The sequence below is a fragment of the Onychostoma macrolepis genome, chromosome 03, assembly GCF_012432095.1.
Source record: "Onychostoma macrolepis isolate SWU-2019 chromosome 03, ASM1243209v1, whole genome shotgun sequence".
NCBI classification, from domain to species: domain Eukaryota; kingdom Metazoa; phylum Chordata; class Actinopteri; order Cypriniformes; family Cyprinidae; genus Onychostoma; species Onychostoma macrolepis.
In genome coordinates this window covers 22,011,656-22,030,302 of record NC_081157.1, presented here as the reverse complement: position 1 = coordinate 22,030,302, position 18,647 = coordinate 22,011,656, and the positions used below count along the sequence as shown (strand labels likewise).

Genomic DNA, 18,647 nt, shown 5'->3' with positions numbered 1-18,647 from the left:
CAAACCTAATGTATTTGACTATATTTAGTGTTTAGAGGATCTAATGAGTAAAACACCAGAGGGTCATCAAGCGTGACATGAGGATGCCCTCTGCTATTTTTTTACGTCACGCCATACACATGGATACGTGCATGCACGTACATACAGTGACTGGAGGGAGCTGTGGCTGTTCACATCATGGTCATGATGAAATATGAATTATATGTGTCCTGAGGCAGGACTCTGTTTGAAAGGATCAATGCAAGTAATGTCCAGTGAAGAGATGATGCACATAGTTGAAAGGAGACAGCAGAACGGTTTGCAGTTTGATCTGGTTTTGTTTGTATGGTTAAAATGTGTTATAGTGACACTTTGAGGTACAAGGACAACCTACAAAGCATGTTCTAGAACGTTTTTAAAGCGTACTGCAACATTTCCCAAAAGGCACTCCAGTGAAATGTTTTATACTTGCTTGAAGCAACAATCCACAGTTTTACCTGGTGTTTACTATGGTAATCTCACTACAGAAGCTGCAGTTATAAATGCAGAGTATAATTATTATGCGCTATTGTGTGTTGTATTTTGATTAGCGATATTTACAGTGGCTTTGTGAAAGTTAGGTACATGTGTCATAGATGCCAGTAAGGGTTACAAATGGTATAAGACAGGCTGGTTATTTTATTCTTTTGCAGGTTGAAGTGGGTTAGCACGTTAGCATAGTTGTCAGAGTTAGCCTTTTAGCCTGTCTCGTCAAATTAGCCCATCTCCGCTGAGTGCTGCAAGCTATAGACAGGCCACTCGCTTCACTACCCTCAGACATATACAACCTTGCTTCACTGTTTTGTCTTTTTTGTCTCCTTTTTCTTGTTTTCCATCCTGACTTCCTATACTGTCCTTTCTCGCTATCGATTGAGTCACGGCTAATGCGTGAGGCGAGTACCTTTTGACAAGGCACACAAGCATGTAGCATAATTTCATTGTATGTGTACGTGTGATCTCAAAGTAAAGTATATTCTGGTCCGGTGGCAATCATTGTTTCTGCCAAAATACTGTAGTCACTAAAGTTAAACTGTGGTAACTTGGCATTAGCAGCTACTGTTATGATTCTTTTTGACTGCATCAGTATGGACAAGCTCACAGTCTGTAGTTGAGCGAATGTCGGTTAGTATTACAATCAGCTTAGAAGGTCAGAATGAAACCTGAAGGGGTTTAGGAATGTTGCAACATGCTGAGGGCCAAATAAACCATGTCTCAGCACAACACGTCTTATGTGTTTGAAGAAGTGACAAAATCTGTGTGTAGAAATATGACAAAATTTACCCAAATGAGGATGTTAATTTGTTCCTGTAGATAGTGAATCAAGCAGTAATTTGCTAATGCAGTTAGACAGGCAGATTAGCTCATATTATGTTTTTAAGTGTGCACATCCATTAGCACGTTCATGTGCTTTTTAATTCAGGAGTGTTTTGATTTGAATTTGAAGGAGAAGAGAGGAGCTAAAGAATCACAACTCAGTCGACTTCCAGTGAAGGTCCAGTGAATAGATAATGTGGGCCGTGTGCGTTGAGCAGGCATGAATTATTTAGGGAGTGTGTTTAAAGAGAAGGACACCAAGATGTATTACCCTGATAATGAGCAAGAGAGGAACAGATTTAACACACACACACACTTATGCCATATACACAAAACTAGCCTGAAAAAGATTCTATCTAGACAGAGATATACAGTAGTATCATTATTAAATTACTGTATCACTGCAAAAAGTTTTATTTTAGTACAAAGGTTAAGATTATGGTTAGTTTTTAGTAATTATTTTATCATATGTGCAATGTGCATATGTGTTTGGGTCAATTTTGCCTTCATTTTTGGGAAAATGCATTTGTAGACTATAAATAATGTTGTAATGTGTAATAAAACGTAAAATTGCAAAAAGATTTAATGGAGTGTTAGGATTAGGATATTGAACATATTGTTACCTCAGTATAAATACAATAGCAGTCAATGAAATGATAGAAAAACATTGTGTGTGTGTGTGTGTGTGTGTGTGTATTTGGTCCTCAGGGGCATTCAGGCACTGCAACAGGAGACAACGTGACATAACGGCCTGATGATGTCAAACACAGGAAGTGCTCAGAGAGTGAACATATGTATCTAACTAATGAACAGACGGTAAATGTACCAACAGCCTCTCTGTCCATTTCTTCTCTTCCTTTCTTACCATCTCTTCCCCTCTTTACTACATCTACTATTTCCCTCATCTTTCTTATACCTCCTTCTTGGCTTTTCTCCCTTGTTTTTTTCTTCACAACTTTCTCTGTTTAATTTAGTTTGCCTTTCTCTATATTTGTCTGTCTGTTTCCGATCGTTATTCTTTAATTAAGACAGTGCTGGGAAGCTGTCTTAGACACCTGCCACAAGTTGGCTCCAACCCTATTCATTACACTCCCCTCCCCACGCGCATGTTCCTCCTTCTTTTCTCCCATCATCCTCTCATCTTTCTCTCCACTTGCCCTGCTGAACTCTCCCCATCCGCTTTCTTTGCCAGCGCAGTCAGGGCTGATCCACCTCAAGCTTTCCAAATGCAATAATCCAACAGAAGAAACCGTGCCAGAGACTGCTTGCACACGGTTGTACAATAACTACACATTGGTTGAAGGGGAAAAAATAAATCCCTCTCCATCTTTGGGTGTTTTTTCCTCTCATATCTCTTTGATGTGGGCTAAATATGTGCAACAGAAACAATATGTTTTACATTAGTAAGATCCCACAATAGAAATCAAATCTTAAGAATGTTAAGAATGTCCAGAACCTCCAAAAAGGCATCATTTTAAAATCAAATTCTTCACTCTATGCAATTCATTATATCAATGAATCAATTTCTTATTGATTTATGAAATTATATTTTGAAATGATATATTATTTGAAATGAATTGTAAGTGTCACAACTCAGTGCTGGGTGAAATATGGACAAGCCTAGCTATTGGGTTGTTTTGACCCAGCATTTTTAGAGTGTATCCTTATTACACTGTGCCAGATTACAAACAGCTTTCTCAACATGCATTGTGTATTGACTTGAAGTTTTCTTTTAATAGCATCATGTAATGGTATTTTTTGTTGTGAGCTGAAAAGAATTTTGAGAATTTGTCACAATTAGGCTTCCTGAGATGTTCAACAGATCTCTAAGGTATGTTAATTCTTATGTTAAGACAGCAAGTTTTGTAGTAGAACATGAAGTATACAGTATAAATCTAAGTTTTAAACTTAATGTCTTAGAGTAGTGATACAGTAAGTACCCTTAAGAAACTACTATGAAGCTTTTAGGTATAAATAAGGTACAAAGTAGCCTAGTTCTTTTAAGGGTACAGTCTCAGTGACAAGCTTAATTTTGAGAGTGTATCCAAATAATCATGTATAGTTTGGATAGTTAAGCAAATTAAATACACTTAAATACACTTTAATGAAATAAAATAATAAAATAATTTATTTTTTGTTTCACAAAAGACAAAAATGTGTGAAGGGTGAGTAAATGATAAAAGAATTTACATTTTTAGGTTAACTATTCATTTATTTTGTTAAATAACTTAAAATTATGTGTTTGTATGCTGAAGCGTAGCAAACTAGTTTCAAAGTAGCTGGGAAAAGTAGATTTGTAGTATATACTACCGAGTCAGTACGATTTACTCCGTATTTATTCAGCTAGGATGCATTAAATTGGTGAAAAGTTAATGTAAAGACATTTAGAGTATTGTTACAAAAGACTTCTATTTCGAATAAATGCTATTCTTTTCTTTCTTTCTTTTCTTTAAAAATCCTGAAAACAATTATTGTTTACACAAAAATATTAAGAACTGAAAAATAATATAATATAATTGGGGGAAAAAAAATGTTTTCAACATTAATAATTAATAATGTTTCTGGAGCAGCAAATCCAGATATTAAAACGATTTCTGAAGGATCATGTGACACTGACGACTGGAGTAACGCCTGCTCACAGGAATAAATCATATGTTAAAATATATTCAAACAGAAAATTTTAAATGGTAGTAATACTTCACAATGTTACTGTTTTACTATATTTTTGATCAAATAAATGCAGCCTTTTGAAATGACTCATTTCAAAAACATTTTTAAATAAATGCACCAACCTCAAACCGAACTATATTTATTTTATTTTATTATTTTATAGTTCTTTTTATTTTTATATTTTTCATGGTACAACCAGTTAAATAAAATAGTATATTATCAAATATTCTATGAAAATCGAAGCTTTAGTATCCTTGAATCAGTTTTTTTTTATTATTATTATTTTTTAATGCTGTTGTTCCTGCAGCATATGGTGTATATTTTTCCTTAATTTCATGTATAGAAATCATTAGTACATTTCAGCCAATTTCCCCTCAGCCCCTAGTTCTCAGCGAGTGTGTATTTATATGTGTCTCGGGGGGTAATGTGCTAGAACAAACGCTAGTGTGGCTGTTTAGTGAACTGGCCCCTCTGTGTTTGGATTCATGCTGTGATTGATAAGGTCACACTTAGTGTGTGTTTGTGTCCATTATTATCATATCCGCATGTGTACAGTACACGATCCCAAGAACGCCCGTCTGTGATTCTAATAACATGTCAGGGTTTTTTCCCTCTTGATCTGAGAGGTGATATTTGCATATGTGATTACATTGTGTGTTTTCCCTGTAGTCAATGACACTGGGTATGATTTGCAATGGTAATCAGTGGTTGTGGGTAAAGTGACCTTGATGAACATGTGTGGCGTTTATGGCGTGCATTACAAGATGTGGCAGCTGTTTGTGCATGCATCTTACCCATGGTCTTGAGAGAGGAGTATTTGTTGAAGCCCAGGTTGTTGTGAGGCTGGGACAGAGTCATTCCGGGACTCAAAGGAGGAAGCGTGACGTTATTCAGATGGTTATGCTCTGAAGGAAGAGAGAAAGCACAGGAGGAGAAGGAGGGTAGAGAGGAACAAGGGAGCAAAGAGGAGAGAGAGGGACACGAGGAGGAGGGGTGCATTAGTAAATGGGAAGTCAGCACATTTACAGAGCGATGAGTGCATGTGATTATACAGTAAAGGAGAAAGCCTGCCGTTAATTTCAGCGAGTAAAGGGGAACGAAGGACATGCATGAGTCTTATAGCTCAGAGGTTTCTGTAGAGCGTCAAGGTCGTGGGTTCAGATCTCAGGAAACACATGAACTAATGCTATGTATAGCTTGGAATGACTTTGTGACTTTAAATAACAGTGTCTGTTGTATAAATGTGAATGTAGGCTGCTGTTGCATAACGCCGCAATCTTAATGAAGTTCTCAGTTATGTTTTATGCAAGTACACTGCAAAAAGTTTTTAAATTAGCCTTTTTGACTCTCTTCTCAGTTAAAATAGCTGTAAAAATCCTTAAAACAAGATTAATTTACTTGAGAAGTGGCAATGCGTAAGATATTAAGACTAGTTTCCAGAGAAATAACAGTATCTTTATCCCTATGAAGCTTACTGTATTAGAGATTATATTTTGTCTAAAGATTCAATAAACTCTTCCATTTCAAATAGTTAGATTTTTATGACTATTCTTTCGTAAATCAGGCTTTACAGGGTTGGTGCATGTGTATTTTGTCTTAATGCACTGGTGGATTTATTCCTGTTTCAGGTATAAACAAGTTAAAAATGAGTAAAACAAAATATATAAGACAAAGTACACATACAATGATAACAGTCTTAATATCTATAAATGTCACTGCTCAAAAAAACAGTAATCCCTTTTGAGAAATAAAACAATTGAGACAATTGTTGAAACATAATACAAGCTGCAAAATTAATGTGACAGCAAAGCCTCAGATCAGTTGGTCTTGGAAGAATTCGATGAGAAATGTTTGAGTTTATATAAAGGACAGTGAACACCCACCAATTTTTCGGCAGTTTTGGTTCTGGATGTTTTTTTCCCCATTCATTTGTTCAAAAACAAGTTTCAACCAAATCCAAACATCTCCAACATGAATCACAAGCAGAAACGTGTTTAAAGACATAATTTAATGTGGGACTATTAATCTTAATAATGATATCTAATAGACATCACTGCAAATTACACAATTAAATCCATGATTTCCACTTCTAGTAAAATTGGTTTCTTTGATTTGTGGATCTTTCTTAGGACTGTGGGTCGTGCAGATCTTTGAGACATTGTTGAGATCTCATTTGAAACTGTTGGAGTCACTGGCATCTTTTTCTCAGGAGAAAGTGCAAGGTCACTGCTGTCTAGTATAAACAATTGAGATAAAGATATCACATTTTTTCTTTCCTACGGGTATGTTTGTGCACGTGTGCCTTAAATGACAATTTCAAAGGCGGCTGCATAATAGACTGCTGTATATGCAACAGTCTGCTGTCTATACGCTGTGCGGAGGTCACTAAAGGTTATTTAGGACACACATCCTGTGTCATCCCCTTTGGGCTGGGGTGTGTGGTCACTGACCTGATTCTGTCAGGTCACTTTGTGCTTGTGTGTGTATATGCACTTAACATATATATATATGTTAGTGTTAGTGCATATGTGTGCTTTTAGGGTGGCAGGACGGATCTTTAAGCCACATCCAGATACAATTAAATACTCAGGATATATATCACGCAAATGGATGCAGATCATGGATTAGGTCCATATTGTGTCGACACACATACTGTGTTTATCGACACTGTCTGACACATTTGAAAAGGGTTAATCATGCACACACAATCACACATAGCATTATAAAAAGAACATTTCCACTTTACTAGTCCTCCGGTCCAGAACTGCTGTCAAATGTAATTTCTGGATGTATTTGTGTGTTTATTTGTTACGCAGCCTGATGCATTCTGATCATTTTAAAAATGATAAATAAATACTTTTTAATTATGTTTATGGCGATTATTGGTGGCTTGCTTTCTTTTGAGATTTACGGATACTATTGCTCATCACCTAGAATTTCCCTTAAAAAAACAAAAACAAACAAACAAAAAAAAGTAGTAATTACACTCACTGATGACTTCAACAGAAGCATTTCCAGAACCTGACTGATGCTGCTTATTGTGAATAGATTCATAGCTAAAGAGCTGTTTCTTCATCATGTATGCAGCGTTGTATTGATCAATAAGCATAATGGAGCTATGTGCATTAAAATATGTAAAATACTTTGTATATTTTATGTACACCATATTTTATGCAACTTAAAGACGCATATACTGAGCCTCATATGCATTTCTTCATGTCTCTATGCACAGTGTGTCTTTGTAGTAAAGCCTGGCTGATTTAGACCCATGTCCCCCTGTCAAACTCCACACCAACTCAATCTCCTTCACAACAGGAGATCTGTATGTTCCTCCAAATTAATTCTCTTTGCGATCTCTCTTTTTATAAATCCATCTGTATGTTTCATTCTTGCATTCACTCACAAGCAAAATCTGAAATGACTTAAGTGCCTTTTTTTATTGAGCAACATGCTCTTTTGACATAAAAGTCTTGGATTTACTATGTAATCTAAACATATATTCTCCATAACACAAAATATTTATTATTATAACAATGAGCATGTAAAAACTATGTTTATTGTTTTGGTAAAGAAATTATATTTTTTGCCTCACATTTTTTCTTATCAGTTATGAACATTTGGGTATTGTGTTACTTAAATGAATGTTTATTGCATTTTTTAGTGTCGTGTGTTACCATGATGGTGTTTTGTATTTGTGTCTATGAGACCTTCTATATTTTAGCATTATATTAATATTTACCTCAGCTTGTGGAAAGGTTGTAATGAACAATTGTGATGAACTTTGAATCATTACAATATGTGGATTTCTTTTTACCACTTGTGTTTTTAAGGTGGTTGTCAATATATTATAAAGGTAAAACTATTTAGATATATTAACACTATTTCAGTTAATGAAATGTCCTTTTTAGGTAAATTTGAGTTAAATCTGTAAAACTTAAATTGGCATATCGTTGCAACCAGAGATGTCATATTTGTAGTATAAAATGCACTGATTTTGTTTTACAGTGTATATTTCAATCTATAAATTTAGTATAAAACTATTTCTGTCATTTTGGGTCATGTCACCAGCTCTGACAGGAAGTGTTCTTGCATCATTCTTCTCCGGACAGACCGGTTTTTAAGGACGTATACAATAAGAGATATGTAACACTCCATACCGATCTAGTGTTTTCCTCTAGAGGCTTGTTCTAGAATAGAAGTGCCAGACTTCCAATAATTAAAGGTGTGACATCTTTTCTCAGTTTCTTCTGAGTTTTTCCAATTCTTTTTATTTTCTCTGTCTGTTATGTTGTGAAAGAGAATGGGTAAAATAGAGTCTGGTAGTGTTTGGTAATACGGCGTCAATCAAGCAGAGAGATTCTTTAATTAAAAGCACAGATTTTCCGCTCTTCCATTCAGTGGCTTAGTAACGAATGTCAATTTGTAATTGAGATTGGTCAAAGGCTCTTGCATATGAAGTGATTCGCCAATGCAAAGGGTGTCAGTCCTGCTCTTGGACATTCACCATCCCGGAGAGTTTGGATCTACGCTGCTCCAAAACGTCTGTCTGGAAAGTCCTAGTGAACCTGAAGATCTTGATCACCTGGTTCAGATTTGTTTAATAAGGGTTGAGGCTAAACTCTGTACACTCTTAAAACAGGAGTTCCATAGAAGAACAATTTGGGTTCCCCCAAAAAGCTTTCAGTGAACAGTTCTAAAAAGAACCATGTTTTCACAAGTTGAAGAATATTTTAATAATCTAAAGAGCCTTTTTCTATTATAAAGAACCTTTTGTGCAATGGAGAGGTTCTATGGATGTTAAAGGTTCTTCATGGGACCAGAGATGCCAATAAGAACCTTCATTTTTTTAAGAGTGTAAGACTGTGCATGGCCCTCCACCCTTTATGGCTGGCTATGTTCACACAGCGGCAAAATAAGCTTGTTTGAAGTGAAAAGTGTTATTCTATTCATACACAATTTGCTTATACTTAACTCAATTCTATCACTTAAAGACGGGTAGAGTTAGCTTGGTACTACACTGTAAAAAAAAAAAAAAAAAAAAGTTGAGCCAACTTTTTAAGGCAACCAAAGTTTGCTCAACTTATTTTTGTGGGAGATTCTCAAGTTTTTGTTGTATAAACTTAAAACGACAAGTTGAGAAAACTCAAAAATCTGCTGAAGCTGGTTGCCTTAAAATTTTAAATCGGCTCAACTTTCTTTCTTTTTTTTACAGTGTATACTGTACTATACTGCATTGACATTTCTTATTGAAATAGGAAGTTTTGGTGGGACGTTTTTTGAAAAAAGTAGAGCAAGATACGTCATCAGTTTTAAATTGTGTCAGTGTTTAGGAGTTCATAAGCATGTACACAGGGATTGCATTTCATTTGGGTGTCTTTTTCTTATTGTATATCCAATTTTACTCTCAAGCGCATTAAATTACTGACATAAAATAGGATTTATTTAACAATGTTTTTCACATTGATTTGAAAAATGTTATCACCAGTTTAAATTTTTATTAAAATTGATCTTTCACTGTATTTAGATTGGGAATGTGTCTGTAGTATGTACAGGACAATTTGAGCCGTTCAATCTCAAACACTCAACTCTATGGGGACATAGAATTATGTAGAATTATGTTGAACAAAGAAAGTTTTACCACTCAGAAAGCACATAAGAAACTATGTATTGTTCTGAAAGCCTTTGTTGAACCTTTATACAGCATATTTTTTACTTTATTGTCCACGTGCAGTAGCTGCATGTCCATGGAGTTTGTTGATAACAGACTGATCTGAAATTAGCTGAGAGGCTGTATTTTCTGCCTGAAGAGAGAATTCCTGGTCTGCAGTGCACAATGCCTGGAAGTCCACACTGTTCCAAGTTCTGGCGCTGGTGGATTGACATTACGAGCACGAGGCTCTGAGCGATTTTCTGCGGTCAGGCTGCAGTTGTAATCTAATAATCTAATCATCTAAACTCCATTACACGCAGATGTGGAGATCAGACTCTGATACAATCAGACATGACTGTGTCTCACTCTATATCTGCCCCTTACCCTCTTTGTCCTGTTCTGTTTGCTCACATTATTCTTTCATTATCTTCACTGATTCCTGTGAAATCAATGAATCAGCAACAAATAAAGAACTAAAGGTCAGAGGTCAACTCAGCCCATCTGATACTACAAACTTTTTAGGATGCCACTTTTTTATGATCAACATCATGTGACATGTTGAAGGTTGAAAATATATTGCTTGCCCCAATTCTCTCTGCTCTCCATTATTTTTTTCCATTGCTCGTTCCTCATTGTAGATGATGGGTGGGTGACCTGTGCTCCTCTCAGACTGGAGTTACGTAACTTAATGAACTGCTAAATGGCTATCGAACTGTAGCTCCCTGTATCTGCCCCTCTTCCCCATTGGAGTCTGACTTTTGCGTCATAATTAATAATAACTGCAGGGATCTGGTAACCTGGTGAGGTGCGGAAACTGGCCGAGTGAGGACAGACGGAGGAGAATTACTTTGTGTGCTGTAGATTATTAATCTGATTTTGCTGCTCAAGAATGGTCAGAACGTTTAGGCTGGTTTTACTGCTTGTTCCTTCAATTTTTTTTTTTTTTTTTTTGAGAGAGAGATATAGATTAATATCAGTCAGGGCTGACTGGTATAAATCAGTTCACTAATTGTTCTTCAATGATGAAAGCACACCAGTTGTTTTTGCTTGCTGGCTGAGAAGGAATACATGATTCGTCTCATAAAGAGGAATGAGTTAAATAAAGAGCAAGCCACAGTAGAGTCAAAGTGAGAAATCACAGGAGAATCACTATGAAGTCACTATGATGCCAGAATAATGATTTTACAATAGAATCCCATTGAATTTGATATGGATTCACAATATAGTCACGACAGGAGCCGCAATGGAGCTTGTCAGATGATGAAACCTATTTTATATTCAAGTGATCATCTGATATTGCTTTTTATAATTTATTAATTTTAATGCCTGATAAATATTATGCAGAATCGTAAATGTAATTGTTTTAACTTTAATAAATAACATCTTTTTTAAATGTTATAATACATCATGTTTATAATGTTTTAGCAACAATGAAGCTTGTCAGAAATCTAAAGATATTCCAATATTGAATTTTATGATTTATTATTTTTAAGTGTGTCTGATAGCTGATATGCAGAATATTCCGATATTGCTTTTTAAATATATTATTCTTATATTTAAATGTCTAATAAATGATATGCAGAATCAAAAATGTAATAATTTTAACTTTAATAAATAACATTTTTTAAATATTATAATACATAATATTCATAATGTTATTATTATTATTATTATTATTAGCATTATTATTAACATGTTTATCAACAATGAGGCTTGTCAGAGGCTAAAACCTTTTTTTTATATTCGAGTTATCGTCCGATATTGTGTTTTATGAGTTATTATTTTTGTGTTTAAGTGTCTACAGAATCAAACTTTTTTTTAAACTTTAATAAAATAATATTTTTAATATTATTATCTAATATTATAAACATTACATTCTAACAAAACACTATTATTACTATTTATGCCATAATATTTATGCAATATTGTTTTGTAATCCGACAGGTTTAACATACTTTTCTCCCTTGATAATAATGGCTGTTATTTTTAAAGTTGAGCAATGATTTAAACTAAACATACATAAGTTAATTTGTCTCTGGGTGCCACTGTTGGGTGCTATTCTGTGCAGACAAAATATGAAAAATCTGATATTAGAAAACAGAAACTTCTTTTGTGTCTGAATCCACATTGTCCTTCTCTGTTTAAACAAAGGGAGTAATCATGGAGATATTGCCAGACTGAAACCACAGCTTGACCTTGTGGAGGCTAAAATCTGTTGTGTTTTCTAAAAGTAATGGTCAGGTATCAATGGAGAATCACACTGAAAAAAATCTTGCAGATTAAATCATCTGTTTTCTGTATAAAGAAGGAATTTTCCTGCTGTTTTGACCATCCACAGGAGGTTCAGCTTAACTTTTTAAGACAGACTTCACAAAACTTTTTGTAGAGTGATTCCTCACTGGAACAATGTGCACGGCAGAAAAAGCGTTTGATATCCATCCGTGGATCTGCTCCATTGGAGTTGGAGATTTCTGTTCTCTGAGGGTAGGAGGTCCCTCGGGGTAAAATTCAATCAAACACATACGGCTCGCCACAGAAAACGCACTTCTTCTCATAAATAATGCATCATCCTGCTCAGGAAGAAAGAGCAATCAACATGCATATTCATTTAGCTTTTTAAATATTACTGTCCAGCCCTTTAAGGCTTTGAAGAGCATTTTACCGCAAGGATGAGAGAGAAACAGAGACCGAGACAGGAAAAGAGAGATAAAGAAACAGTAAAATAACCTAATATGCAAAAGAAATATTGACTGCCACGAGGGAAAGAGAAAGTAAGACAAGGCCATATTGCCTTGCTTTATCACTTCAGAAGTTGAATTAAGTTTGTGAAGCTGTGTGTGTGTGAGATCAGCTCCTTTGTCGCACTTCTCTAAGTGCACACTTACAATTGACGTGAATTGGCTCTGATATACTTTGACAAATAATCAGTAGTGACAGTGATGGGTTGTTAGACTGGCTCACACACACACACACACCTTTTTCTGTCAAACAACTACACTTGGCCCTAGATCTGTGCCACAACACACAATCTGACACAGTTTACTGCTGTCAACATGCATTTAGTTACCTCACACACACACACACACACACACACACACACACACACACACACAAAACTACCCATTTGTTGAAGGGTGTATCTAACTTTAGTGCCTCCCCAACCCACACAGTCACAATGCCATTAAATAGCCAAAAAATTCATAGGCAGTTCACATGGCCTTTGAAAGCATTTAAACATTAAAAATGATATCAATAAAATATGAAACTTCTTCAGGAAATGTAAAAGCCAAGCTCTGTTTAATTTCCCTTGTTTTATCATTAGTAGGTCATCATTAAGAGTTTCTTTTGTTGGTGTGGGAGAGTATGAGGAAAATGCTCAGCAGGGCAAGCCGACTTACAGAGCTTGAAAAATATGGAACAGAATCAAGCAGGACAGATCGATTGGGATAAAGATGTACGCAGATGTTTGCATTAATTAGCATATATCTGGCTGCTATTTTCCATGTTCTTGAGCATTAGGCTTTCAGTGAGATGCTGTAATGCACATCTGGGTATGTGTGTACCTGGTGTTCCCTACATTTTGGGGTATACATTTATATACATTTCTAGGTACATGTCTCAAAACCATGGTACTATAATGGCCTAAAATGATTGCAAGCATAAAGCAAATATTATGTACAATGGTATTCTTGAAATACCTTGAAGTAAGGTAGAGTCCTTAAGGATTATGTCTTTTTTTTTTTTTTGGTGAAACAAAAGTTAAATGTGTCCGAAAAAGTTATCATAGTTTTAGTGACAGTGCCATATTATAAACCAAGTATGAAAAATGTCCAGAGTTTTCCAGTTATTAGATTTAAAACGCCCCCTTTGGTACAAATGCAATTTTATTTTACTCCATGGGTCGAGTAAAATGCCGCTCAGTCTGACAAAGCAATTTGCTTTAAACATTTACAGCAAAGTCAGAGTACATGCAGTTTTAGCTTAAAATTTAAAAGAATATAATCAATAATTATGAATTACAAACTTATAATAGCCTATTTGAAAAATTTTTAGCTGATGCTAACTGGCTAGCTAATTAGCTACCTGATGCTAACTTGAGGTAATTTTTCAATAAAAAATCCAAATATTTTTATTCAACCAACTACATTCTTAAAAATAAAGGTGCTTCAAAGGTTCTTCACAGTGATGCCATAGAAGAACCATTTTTGGTTCATCAAAGAACCATTCAGTCAAAGGGTCTTTAAAGAACCATCTCTTTCTTACCTTTTTATAATCTGAAGAACCTTCTTTCACCACAAACAACCTTTTGTGAAACATAACGGTTCTTCAGATGTTAACGGTTCTTTATGGAACCGTTTAGACAAAAAGTTTCTTCTATGGCATCGTGAAGCACCTTTATTTTTAAGAGTGTAGTTACAATACATTTGATGGAAAAACAAAGGATTTGATGTTCAGAACAGCATAACTACAGAAATATTCCATTGCCCCCTGGGGGTGTTTTACCCCAGTATAATTATATTTTTCTTAAATAACACGTACTCCCTATCTACAGGCCCTACTGTTCTCATATCATATATAACTGTGATGTTTTACAAAACAACAAGCTTTAAAACTTTTTTTTTTTTTTTACAGTTGAAAATTAGATCATTTACTGTGAAATCTGTTTCTCTCCGGTACATCACCAGTGTAAGCTTCATGGTGAAAACATCTACGTTACAATAAAAATTTATCTTGATTTTATCTTTTGGTTATTTTGGGAAAAATGGTAGGGGGGCGTTTTCCCCCACTCTACTCTACCACGTAAATACCATCATTTGTCGATTTCAGTATCATGGTATTTCAGAGTAGCCTGGTATTACCATCTGACGCCATCCCTGTACCATGGTACTTTTTTAAGAATACCCTGGTACCATGTTTTTAAAAAGTATGCAATACTTTAAAGACAGGATATTTCTAAAAATGTCTAAAAGCCATGGTAATACAATTAGTAGCCTATGTTTTTTTTTTAGTGTTGATGGATAGATAGATGGACACTTTATTGATCCCCAAGGGTAAATTTAGTAGATTGTCAAACACACACAGGCTACATGCAAGCTCACTGCCAGAGCCAGTACGGTTTAATTTTTCCGCTTCTCAATGGACTGGAACTAATTTAATGACACATATTCCACATCCATATGCAGCATGTAGAAAACTAACATACACACACACGTACACACAAGTACACACTGAAACTCCATTATCAGCACAGGAAATTAGCGAGTCTTCCCAGACTTCATGCATATGTGTCATCAGATCCCAACAATCAGCGGTAAGTACAACCCAGCCGTTTATACTGCTGATGGACCAACACAATTCCTACGTACAGTCTGTCTGTGTGTGTGTGTGTGTGTGTGTGTGTGTGCATGTTTATGTGGTTTACGGGGACACAAATTTGTTTAATGACATGGGTATGACAGAGGTATTACAATTTGAAGGTGGTTTATGAGGACACTGCCTATGTCCCCGTAAATCAAAAGGCTTAAAAAACATACTAAATGGTGTTTTGTTTTTTTATCTAAAAATGCAGACAGTCTCCTGTAAGGGGTAGGTTTAGGTGTAGGGTTGGTGTAGGACAATAGCACATACAGTTTGTACAGTATAAAAACCATTACGCCTATGGAGAGTCCCCGTAAACCACATAAACCAACGTGTGTGTGTGTGTGTGTGTGTGTGAGTGTGAAAGAGATTGATGTGCATACAGTACAATGCAATTCATTCACTCAGCAGCACAGCCTGATCCAATCTCTTTAAAGTGCTTGCGAAGCAATCGTGTGTGTGTGTGTGTGTGTGTGTGTGTGTGTGAATCTGCTCAGTTAAACCAGATTGATGCACTCACACACACCAGCAGCTTTCTGACCTTCAAACCACCTCCAGTCACCATCCCCCCTCCCCTCTCTCTGCTCTTCAGATGGTACGACCCTTTTCAATCCCTATCTGAGCACAGTCGGACTGGGTCAGTGCACCTGCAGAGGAGGGGTATTCACCAATCCTCATGCAGCTCTCTAATTGGGCTGCATAGGAGAACCAGAACGAAGGAAACAAAAACAAAAAAAAACAAGAAAAAGAAAAAGAGCGGCAAATGTTGTGGAGATTGTAAGACAAAGGGAAGATGAGAGGTTTTCAGAAGCACAGTTTAGTTATTCATGCAGTTACTTGTGTTTTGGGAGAAGGGTGATGAATGAAAGGGGGGAAAAAGGATGAGAAAAGACAGGACGGAGGGAGAGATGAAGGCATGTATGATGTCTAACACAGAGACCAGCTGCTCTACTGTCACACTAAATAACCCTCACTCTTATTTCCTCTCTTCTTATGCCTCTCTCATGATATGCTGATGCTGTCAGTGTGAAAGCATGTTTCAAAAGAATTGTGTGTACAGTCTATCATAGAGTTGCTTGTTGTGGTTATTTTGAGATAAACTGGTGTGTATGTGTTCAGGATGTACGGTGGTTAGTAATGTAGCTACCGTACGAGAGATTGTGTGCATTAAAGGGATTGTTCAGCCAGAAATGACAATTGTGTCATTGTTTGCTCACCCTCATATCATTCCAAACTGCATGACTGACTTCAGAACACTTGAGGAGAATTTTTTAACACGAATTCCCTTGTCTTTTTCCATGTAATTACAATGAAAGCTGTAGAAAGTCTGTAGCTTTCAAGCTTCAAAAAGGACACAAATACCTCATTAAAGTAGTCCACGTGGCTCATGAAAAAAAGAGAGATGGGAGAAAAAAACTATATTTCAATCCTTTTGCATTCTCTCTTTCACTTGCAAAATTTTGTGGTGAGAATAATACAGTGGGAGGAAAAACAATATTTCAGTGTTTTTGTGAGTTAACACAAAGTTTCTCAGAGAACGCAATAGATTTGCGAGAGAATGCAAATGTAAATGTCAAAGTTTATCAAGGGAACACAATAATTTTGCAAGGCAATGCAAATGTTTTTGAGGTTTCCCTTGAGAACACAGTAGTTTTGTGAGAAAATGAATAGTTTTATGAAAGAACGCCAAGGTTTCAAGGGCAAACGTGGAGTATCTCAGGGGAACACAATAATTTTGCGAGGGAATGCAATACTTTCGTGAGAGAATACAGATGTTTTGCAAGTGAATGTAAAGTTCTAAGGGGAACGCAATTGTTCTGGTGACAGAACACAAATGTTTTTGCAAGAGAATGTAATAGCTTTGCAAGAGAACGCAAATGTTTTTGCAAGACAATTCAACATTTCTCGGTGGAACACAATAGTTCTAGAGAACGCAGTAGTTTTGCAAGAGAACGCAAATGTTTCACAAGCGAACGTACAGTAAAATTTCTCAGGGGAATGCAATAGTTTTGCAAGAGAACGCAAATGTTTTGTGTGAGAATGCAAAGATTCTCAGAGGAATGCAGGAATACTTTTGTGTGAGAGAGTGAAAAGCATTGAATTTTATTCCCCTCCAGAGCTCATATTTTTTCTATTACAATGTCCCTTTATGAGCTCCGTAATATTTCAGGTTTTCTGAAGCACACAAGTCATATGGACCACTTTTACAGTATGGTGCTTTTGAGTGCTTTTTTAAGCTTGAAAGCTCCAGTCCCCATTCATTTTAGTTGCATGAAAAATAAAGACCAGCGCAGTCTTCAGAATTTCTCCTGTTTTGTTTTTTTTTACATTAGAAATAAAGTCATTTGAAATGACATTCCCCACACATAAAAATGCTTAATCTGGTGTTGCTCTTCTTCATGCAGATGAATCTAAATCAGATTTGACCGTCCGATTTCCACAGAGCAATGAAAAACAGCTGGATTTGAGGACATCTGAAAACATCTGTCACATGTACGAAGGTCAAACCAGATGAGTCTTACCCACACACATCCCGCCTACAGCTTGTCTATCTCAGTAGACATAATTTTTGGAAAGTCACGTAGCAGATTAGATTTTACTTCAAACACACTGCTTTGCTTTGACTTCCATAGGAAACACATGTACTGTAGAAACAAGGGATATCAATACAAACCTTCTTAGGTTTAGTAAACCTTAAAGTGACAGTTACAAAGTGACAAGCTTTTGTGTTCAACACATGAAGTCAAACACTATGGAAGGACATGAGAGTGAGTAAATGCTCATCTTTGAGTGACCTATATCTCTTAAATTGTGTAATTCTTGGAATGTCAAATGAAAAGAACATTTTATGTGAAAAACACAGCAAAAAAAAAAAAAAAAAATACTCGCCATGTATGCATTCTAGGGTTAAAGACATGTATCAACAGAAACACGCATACATACGTCATCCTGCTTGACATTTCAGTGTCTCTGCTCAGACCACATGTACTATCTGCCTTGTGACATTTAAACCTCTTTCAGATGGAAGGAGAAAGGTTGAAAGTGCAATGTTTTCCACTGTTCTGAGTTTTTCGTATTTTCGGGCTTTCCACTCCATTTCCTAAAAAGCATATCTCGACCTGAGCTCTCTTTCTCTCTCTCACTCATTCTCCATGTAACTGCCATTCACCATTGTACTTTTCTCTCTCTCCTTTAATCATACTCCATTCACACAGGCATCAATGCATGTTTGATTGACATATTCTACTACAGCTATGATTGGTGCATTTGCTGGAAGGAAGCTTCCTGTTGCTAAATTGCCATGGAACATGCCGACTTCAATCCCTCCAAAGTGCCTTGAAGTAACATTAACTGAATTGCACAGTTGCACCAGACCAAAATACAGTATGGTACAAACTTTTGTTAGCTTTGGACAAGGCTTTGAAAGAATTCACAATCAAATTTTTTTATTATTATTTATGCATTCGTTTTTTATTAATATTTACATGATTGTATTATAATTGACACATATTTGGCCATTCAATTTTATGTTTTATTTTTATTAAATGTAATTTATTTTCAGTTTTTGAATAACTTTAAATTAATATTAATATTTATTTTTATATATAGTATAAAAACAAGTGTTTTATAATTAAAA

The 18,647-nt window shown here is 35.7% G+C and overlaps 1 protein-coding gene across 1 annotated transcript in view; it reads right to left on the bottom strand.

Moving 5' to 3' along the window:
• Positions 1-18,647, bottom strand: part of LOC131537514 (protein shisa-8) — a 65,069-nt gene that overhangs the window by 6,958 nt on the left and 39,464 nt on the right. The window contains exon 4 of the mRNA XM_058771034.1: positions 4,797-4,907. Within this exon, the coding sequence (XP_058627017.1) occupies positions 4,797-4,907 (111 nt within the window). The remainder of the gene's footprint in view (positions 1-4,796; positions 4,908-18,647) is intronic.